At 33.9% G+C, this 9,264-nt stretch overlaps 1 protein-coding gene across 1 annotated transcript in view; it reads left to right on the plus strand.

Moving 5' to 3' along the window:
* The window catches only part of LOC107663746 (receptor-type tyrosine-protein phosphatase mu-like), a 313,414-nt gene that overhangs the window by 116,104 nt on the left and 188,046 nt on the right, over positions 1-9,264 (plus strand). Inside the window, exon 3 of the mRNA XM_016454059.1 lies at positions 4,987-5,261. Coding sequence (XP_016309545.1) covers positions 4,987-5,261 — 275 coding nt within the window. The remainder of the gene's footprint in view (positions 1-4,986; positions 5,262-9,264) is intronic.

Raw genomic sequence — 9,264 nt, forward strand, 5'->3', positions numbered from 1 at the left:
TAATTTTAAATAAATATATTAAATATTTAATTAAATATATAAAATCTTTATATTTATATATTTTGTAATTATAATTATATTTATTTTTAAAATAAAGATAATTTTTTAAGTGCGCAGAATGAGGTTTTGTAAGTCCCTCTGGGAAATTTTTCAGAAATCATAATTACTAACCCTAAAGAAGTTCAACAACTTATTTTGATCAACACTAATTAGTTCCACCATGATATATTTAATCGACACGCTTCCAACAAGAAAATCCTGGATGATCCGGCTGATGCTCAGCTCATAAATCTGATTCCTCCATCCTGACATCAGACTGTACTTCTAATGTGCTGATTAGAGTTTCTCAGGCTGAAACAGACCGTCAGAAGTGTGTTAATGGCTTTTAACCCAGAACACACAGCCGGACCGAATCAAGAACCCATTCAGTGTCTCATCTTTGATTTGTCCCTCACAGGTTTCAAAGGTGAGATGATCGATCCGTTCCCACTTCTGATCACTAACAGCCTGTGTTCCCTGCACTTTACTGCACGCTTCATGTCACCATGGCAACAGGATTTTTAACTAGAACTAAGACCATAAAGTAAACTTTTATAAATATAAATAAATTACAGATAATTTATATTAAAATTAAAATAAATAATATTACAAAAACAATCATAAATAAACTTTAACTGAAATAAAACATAAAATGCTTTACCTTAAATTAAACTTTCATAAATAAAATAAATAACAAATAATTTATATTAAAATACAGATAAATAATATTAACAAAATATCATTTTGTAATTACAATGAAACTTTTAAAAAAGTATTATGAAAAAATAAATGATTTTGTTATTAAAATAAACTAACTGAAATAAAATATTAAATAAATGTAAATATATTTTTTACTTGATTTCTCATTTTCATTTAGTTTAACTTGATGTACTAAAATAAATAACAAATATCTATCCATCCATTTGTTTTCCGTGGTTCGCAGTGGCAGCAAATAATTTATATTGAAATAAAAATAAATATTATAAAAAATAAATATTAATATTCATGATGACAATATACTTTAACTGAAAAAAAAAGAAAACTAAAACTGAAAACAATTAAAAACGATAGACTAATAAAATAACAAAAACTTCCAAAAAATGTAACATATAAAAAAATTAAAATATATAAAAAATACTCAAAATATGAATGAAACTATAATAGTATCTCAGAGATACTAAAATAACACTAAGTTATTCTGTGTCTTCTGTATCTCCTTTATATTACTAACATACGTCGGTTTCTGCAGCATGTTAGTGTGTATGGAATGAGACTCTGATTGTAGAGTAATGCATACAGTATAAAGCGCAGTATTTACTGACATATGTGAGGTTATGGAGAGGTGACACATACAGTGCTGTGTGTCAGCAGATTCAGTAATGAGCTCGTGGTGATATGCTCTCGTCTGCATCTGCGTCTGTCGTCTGTTCAGATGATTTCAGTCCAGAGAGTTCAGACCTGCTGCATTCATGAAAAACATCTTGTCGGATCCAGATCTTTTTTAACCCTGGAAAATCTGTTTTTGGAAATGGAGCAGTTTATTGAACCTTTAGACAAAATTAAAAGCTTTTGATATTTGATGCATCAGGCTTTTATGACTCATGTAGTTTGGTATAGTGAGAATATGGAGGAAAAAACTGTGCAATTTGCTGCAGATGCTGATATTCATAGAATGAAATTCTGCTGCTTGTGATGTAAATCAGTGAGATCTTTCTAACAGTATAGAGCAGATACTGACATAAAAATGATCTAAATATCAGTCATCGCTCTATATCTCCAGTAATATGTCTCAGTAAGATGAGATTGAAATGATCCAAACATATAATGCAGTGATTGAGAGCTGAAGAAATAAAGGCTCCTCAGAAGATGTGAGATGTTCTGGAGGCTTGTGAAGATCATTCCTCCGCTGAGGAACAGTGAAAGTAAAGCTTCTGGAAACAAACGCTCCTCAAAAGATCCTGAGGATCAGATTTGAGACTCTAAAACATGATTGATGGAGAATCAAGTAAAGCTGAGCTGCTTCAGTCCAGTAAGTGTTCATCTGTTCCAAATGACAACAAACTTTTAATTCTTACTTAATTTCGATGATCTAAATATTATCAAAATATTAGATACCTTAAAAAACCTGAATAAATAGTAAATAAACATTTTCTACCAAAACGTGCAAAGTAACCAGTAGAAAAAAAAAATACACAAAAATTATGGAGATTTTTAAACCTACAGATTTTCCCCTGACCTTCTATTCTCTGTAAATGAAGGGTGCACACTATTGCTGAAAAACACTGACACACCTCGACACATGATGAGAGTTTGAAACGGTGCGGATAATAACGTCAGGATAATGCTGCGGGATTTATATTCTGTGCTTTTTTTTCATGAGAACTTTCTTTTCAGCCATTAAACTAAAACTAGAACCATAAATACAGTTTTGTTACTTGACATAAAATAAACGTTTAAGAAAATATATATAAAAAAAAAAACGTTTTATGTCAAGTAACAGTTTTCTTATGTTTTTCTTTTTTTGATATTTCAACTTAATCATGAAAAAAATAGCTTTATTAAATAAGCTCAATTTTAATAAAGTTAACTTTTATTGAAATTAATGTTTATTTTATGTCAAGTAACAAATGTTTTTGTGTTTTTAGTTTTAGTTTTTTTTTGTACTTCATCTTAACTTAAACAAAAATTAGAAATATTGCTTTGGCATCTAACTTGTTTTATATTTTATTTTATTCAAGTTAATGTTTATTTTATGTGAAGTAACATAAATGTTTATGTTTTAGTTTTAGTTTAGTTAGGACTTCAACTTAAACTAAACAAAAAATTAGAAATGCTACCTTGGCAACTAACTGAAAATATATATAAAAGATAAGTAAAAGTAAACAAATTTTTTTTGTTATTTAGATTTCTAAGTATTCAAAATTTCTAAGGTTCCTTTAGTTTAAGATAAAGTACTACAAAACCTAAAACTGAAATAAAAAAAAACAAAACAAAAAACAATATAGACCTCTTAAAAAATAATAAATGACAGAAACACACAACAAAATTATGAAAATTTTAACTACAATTAAAACGGAAAATATAAAAATAATTTAAATATTTAATTAAAACTATAGTAGTATATTAATGATACAAAAATACGCGATAAGTCAATATATTGATTATTGCGACAGGCCTACACGTGAAGCTCGAGCTGAAGCTGGACGTTTGTGCAATTACAAGTAAAGTTTGATCATTTAGAAAGGATCTAATCATCAATCTAATATGATACAGCAGCTTTCTAGAGTTAAATGCTGAAGAGTTTCTTCTTGTTTTCATGCAGTATAAATGAGGGTTAAATGAGCTTCAGTTGCTCTGGACAAATAAACACGCGGCTCTAAAGTCAACATCTGCTTTCCGTCGAGAGCCGCTCTGATGTGACAGAAGCTACTTATTAACCGTTTTAGAAACACACTTCCTGTCTTTAGCTGTTTTTCCACAGCGCTGTTAATCCAGCAAACATTTCACACACCTGAGCTAGTTACACACACACACACACACACACACACACACACACACACACACACACACACACAATTCCCAGACTGAGAAAATGCACATGAACTCAAGTCAGAAAGCTCTAATAATACAAATCCAACACATCTTTGTAGTAACACGGGTGTCCATGTTGTTTTCACATTCCGACTTAAAAGCACAACTCGGGAAAGGAGAGCATTCGAGGAGGCTTTATTAAATAAGCTCAATTTTAATAAAGTTAACTTTTATTGAAATTAATGTTTATTTTATGTCAAGTAACAAATGTTTTTGTGTTTTTAGTTTTAGTTTTTTTTTGTACTTCATCTTAACTTAAACAAAAATTAGAAATATTGCTTTGGCATCTAACTTGTTTTATATTTTATTTTATTCAAGTTAATGTTTATTTTATGTGAAGTAACATAAATGTTTATGTTTTAGTTTTAGTTTAGTTAGGACTTCAACTTAAACTAAACAAAAAATTAGAAATGCTACCTTGGCAACTAACTGAAAATATATATAAAAGATAAGTAAAAGTAAACAAATTTTTTTTGTTATTTAGATTTCTAAGTATTCAAAATTTCTAAGGTTCCTTTAGTTTAAGATAAAGTACTACAAAACCTAAAACTGAAATAAAAAAAAACAAAACAAAAAACAATATAGACCTCTTAAAAAATAATAAATGACAGAAACACACAACAAAATTATGAAAATTTTAACTACAATTAAAACGGAAAATATAAAAATAATTTAAATATTTAATTAAAACTATAGTAGTATATTAATGATACAAAAATAAATTATGGTTGAGTTTAAGTTAACTGAAAGGTTTTAAATTGAAAGTCTTTTAAAGGTGGCATATCATGAAAATCTGACTTTTCCAGGTTTTAGGTGCTTATAATCAGGTCCCCGGTGCATCTACCAACCAAGGAAACGTGAAAAAGATTAACCCAGTAACTTTGTTTTGGGAAGCCTTTTTCTGCAAGCGTCTGAGAAAACCAGCGCGTCTGATTTCGCTCGCTTGGTGACGTGGCAAAGGGATCTCATTATAATATTACCGCCCCTTAATCTGTAAGTTTCCACCCACGGCACCGTCATTTTATTTCACAAGCGACAACGGTGTACCAGCTCTAATGCCATGACGAAAGTTTGAGCAAAACATGCTAACTGTTCTGTGTTTGGCTGCACAGACGAGCATAATATTACATATTGTAAAAAGGGGCATAATATGTCTCCTTTAAATATCACCACTGTATACTTGAGCACATAACCTGCTTTCTGGATGCTCTGGTGTTATTTGCTGATCAGTATCAGTGTTTATACTGCGGTAGATTCACACAGGTGTAAATGGACGGGACTGATTACATTAGTTTGCACTGTTGTTGTGTTGTATTTTCAGCTTGTAACCTAACTTTTGATATTTCCCATCCTCAGGTTCAGCGTTCATGATGGTGAACACATCAGGCCGGGTCTCTGGTCAGCGAGCGCAGCTCTACATGGCGCAGTTCAAAGAGAACGACACCCACTGCGTCATATTCGAGTATTACAGCGCCGGTCGAGAGGGTTCGAGCCCTGGCCAGCTCCTCATCTACGTCAAGGAGAACAACAGTCCTCTGGGCATCGCCGTGTGGAACTCGTCCGGTCCGGCTCTGAAGAAATGGCAGCAGGTTGAGCTGGCCATCAGCACCTTCTGGCCCAATTTCTACCAGGTGAGAACGTCTTCATTCATTTAGTCATTTACATTTGTGACCCTGGACCACAAAACTTGTGTAATAATGCTGTAAAATGAGGATGCTGTCAAAAATAATGTTATAAATAGATTTTCTTGATCAATTAACTTCTATTAACTGAATTAAATCAACATTTGGTGTGAGCATCCTTTGCGTTTAAAGCAGCTTGTGCCCTCGCACTCGAGCAGAGTTTCTCAGGGAGCTTTGCAGGAGGTTTCTTGAAGCATCTTGGAGACGTTGCCACAGTTCTTCTGGATTGAGTCTGTCTCAGTTTGTTCTGTTTCTTCATGTCATTCCAGACAGACTGGATGATGATCAGATCAGATCTCTGTGTGGAGCACAAAAATCTCACTGCATTATTACAATTAATGTCAAAATGAATGTTTGGAAATGTAAACTGATATTTCCTGAAAACTGATATTTGACCCAACTGGTTTTGTGGTCCAGGGACACGTATAATAAATAAAAAGAAAACAAGTAGATAGGATAGAAAAAAGAATAGGGAAAGCTAGTGTTAGAGGGTCTTTTTTAAATAAAAATAAAAAGTCAGAAGAATAGAGAATTGAACTTCGTTCGTATCCGCCGTTTCTTCTGTCATCCAGCGCTGCAGTGCGTCTCATTAATTAATTATGTTTCCTGTTGCTCTTGACACAAACCTACAAAGTGGCTCGTGTTTGACGACTCGACACCTGCCAGACTGCAGCAGCTTCCCGCTGGTCCACACGCCGCCGCCGCCTTAATTAAAAGAGGAAGTTCAATTATTTTTCGATGAAACGCTCCCCCATCAGCCTCACAAATGAGTTTGGTTTGTACCGACCTGCAGGAAGTTCCTCGAACCCTCGGCGTACGACATTCAGCAGCTGATGTATTCGATGTGTCATGATGAGAGGCGTTTCTGGATAAAAGCTCTTTTATGGACGCCATTGGGGATGAACATATGGACACAAAAAGAGTCATGTTAGGAAATGAACTGGGCAGAACAGACAGTCTGAATGAGTGAAACACCACCACAGAGCAGCACATGCTGTGTTTCACACTCAGACTGACATTATTGGACCTTAAAATACATAGAAAATTACATTTAAAATAATTAATACATTTAAATGAATAAATCAATAAAAAATATGAATTCATAAATATTGATAGTAATAATAATAGAGTGCATTTTGCTGTTAATTGATATAAAATATATAAAACATATAATTTATGTTTATATAATTTAATTAATCAAGTCAAGTCACCTTTATTTATATAGCGCTTTATACAATACTGATTGTGTCAAAGCAGCTTTACAGTGTCAACAGGAAAATTGTTTGTCAATAATGCAAGAGGACAATAACAAAGAGTCATTTTCCAGCTAAAGTCAGTTCATCGATGATTCAGTGATCCAGTTCAGTTCTCTCCAATAGTGTCTGTGCAATCAGTCAAGCATCCCCAACTAAGCAAGCAAAGGCGACAGCGGCAAGGAACCAAAACTCCATTGGTGACAGAAATGGAGAAAAAACCTTGGGAGAAACCAGGCTCAGTCGGGGGCCAGTTCTCCTCAGGCCAGACGAAACCAGCATGGTGTGGTTTAATTCCAGGCTGCATCACGGGTCAGATTGTGCAGAGGACTCGTCTGGTTTCCGTGGTCTTGTGCTGATGGTCATTGAGGTGACGAGCTCATTTATATATTCAGCGAAGTATGCAATCAAAAATAGCAATTTTAATTTAAATCACTTAATCACTTATTTCACATGAATATTTGGGATGGACGGGTCAGTACAGTAGGAGTGTTTGGGAAACTTGTTTGGAAATAATAGTTATCTGTGCTTTGAAATAGTGCAGAAACTACACACTTCATGAATGATTCAATGACTCACACATATAGACAATAACTTGGTTTGCTCCTGAATGAATCACTGTTTTGTTCTAATCAGTTCAGTGAATGATTCAATGACTCGTTCATAGACAGTAACCTTTTTTTATTGCCTTAACTTTACAACCAAACAAGGTCATTCATAGACAGTAACTTTGTTCCTAAATGATTCACTGTTTTGTTATAATCTGTTCAGTGAATGATTCAATGACTCATTCATAGACAGTAACTTGGTTTGTTCCTAAATGAATCAATGTTTTGTTGTAATCTGTTCAGTGAATGATTCAATGACTCATTTATTGACAGTAATTAGTTTTTTCCTTAATGAATCACTGTTTTGTTTTAATCGGTTCAGTGAATGATTCAGTGACTCAATCATAAAGACAGCAACTTGTTTTGTTCATGAATGAATTGATGATTTTGAATGAATCAATTCATTAAATGATTCAATTACTCATTCATAAAGACAGTCACTCATCGCCACCTACTGGTGAATACATTTATTTATTTATTTGTTTATGTATGTATATGTATGTAGTTTCTGCATCACTGTTTAATTTCAAAGCAAATAGCAATTATTTTCCAAACCGGTTTCCAAAACACTTCTTCTGGTCTGTGCTTCTTCAATACTCATGAGAATTCAAATTGAGACTGAGATTTTTGATTGCACACTTCACTCTCTTGTCAAATCCCAGCACAGCTTTATTGAGATCTCTTCTGAAACTCAAGAGCAGACTCATGCGAGATTCCTGAGGTCTTTTTCTCAGGAGAAACAGCTGAGAAGCAGTAGAGACTCTCAGTGTTGAGTGTGATTTCTCCTCCGTTGGGAGCACACTTCATTTTGAGTTAGTATTTTATCATGAGCATCGGCGTCCTCACGCTAACAAATAACCCCGATGCTCAGACACGCTCATCAAACGCGCGGCTCTCCCGCGAGAGACTGCTGGACGACTGACAACAAAAGCATCCAGAAGTCCTCAGAGAAATAAGCAGCATCTGCCGCGAGACACGAATCGCGTCTCCATCCTGCCGCGGCGCGCACGTAATTGCTGAGAAATGCGATTGTGACTTTTTAATACAAGCAGAGATTAACAATGCAATCTCCAATTCTTCAGTGCTGTGGCTAATTAGCGATTCTTGGCTAATTGCAGGTTTGTGTAATTGCACTGTATCTTAAGAGTTTGTCAAGTTGAAACCACCTGCTACAGGGAAAATCCTCCGCTCTCTTATTTTGTAATTACAGGGTTTGTGTTTTTATCTCCTGTTGCGCTTTTCTTCTAGTGCACAATGACTAATTGTGTTGCGCTCGCTTCGGTTTTAATTGACAGTATAGTTTGAGTATGCGAATTGTGTTAGTCCCGTAATGCCGGGACATTTCACGCTGGATATTTTTAATGCACAGGTGAGATGGAGGATGAACGCGTGACCTCTGACCTCTGCTTTGTTCCTGCGGAGCTGAGAAACTGTGCGCTTAATGCTGATTGACAAACAGATGCGGCTTGAGTCTTTCGAAAATAAACACCAGAACAAAAGAGATCAGACTCAAACGCTGAAGATAAACGCTATTCGTTTTCTAAATGACGTTTGAGTTGCAATTATTAACATCGTCTGTCATTTGATGCGCTGATGGGTGTTACAGGAGGTCATGTGTGCCCAAAACCCAATGAAACAAACTAAACTTTTACATGAGATTAATTATGTAATTAGAGAAGAACGGAGATCAGATTATTCTTGTTTGTTTTATTCAGAAAGTTTTCTTTTCAGCTACAGTATTCAACAGATCAAAATAAATGAGAAGCGTGTTTAAAATATAGTATCTTCAATTACAGATATTCATGTACAGACTGAAGCTATTGTTGTATTTCTTTACTTCATAATTCATTTTATTCATGAGATTATAAATTGATCCAGTAAAAACAAACTCCAACTTAAAAACAAACTGAGCATTTGGTCTTAAAGTGACAGCAACCTAATAAACCAAGAAGAAAAAAACCTTAGTAGCTTTAAAAAAGATCATTGTATATTTAATTGTTTTATTTTAAATTTGATTATTAAATTTCTATTTTTACCTGAACCTACCTGAAAACTTAAAGCACTCTTCATATATATATATTTGTCTTATTG

This window comes from Sinocyclocheilus anshuiensis, unplaced genomic scaffold (genome assembly GCF_001515605.1).
Source record: "Sinocyclocheilus anshuiensis isolate Anshui unplaced genomic scaffold, SAMN03320099.WGS_v1.1 scaffold2305, whole genome shotgun sequence".
Taxonomy (NCBI): Eukaryota; Metazoa; Chordata; class Actinopteri; order Cypriniformes; family Cyprinidae; genus Sinocyclocheilus; species Sinocyclocheilus anshuiensis.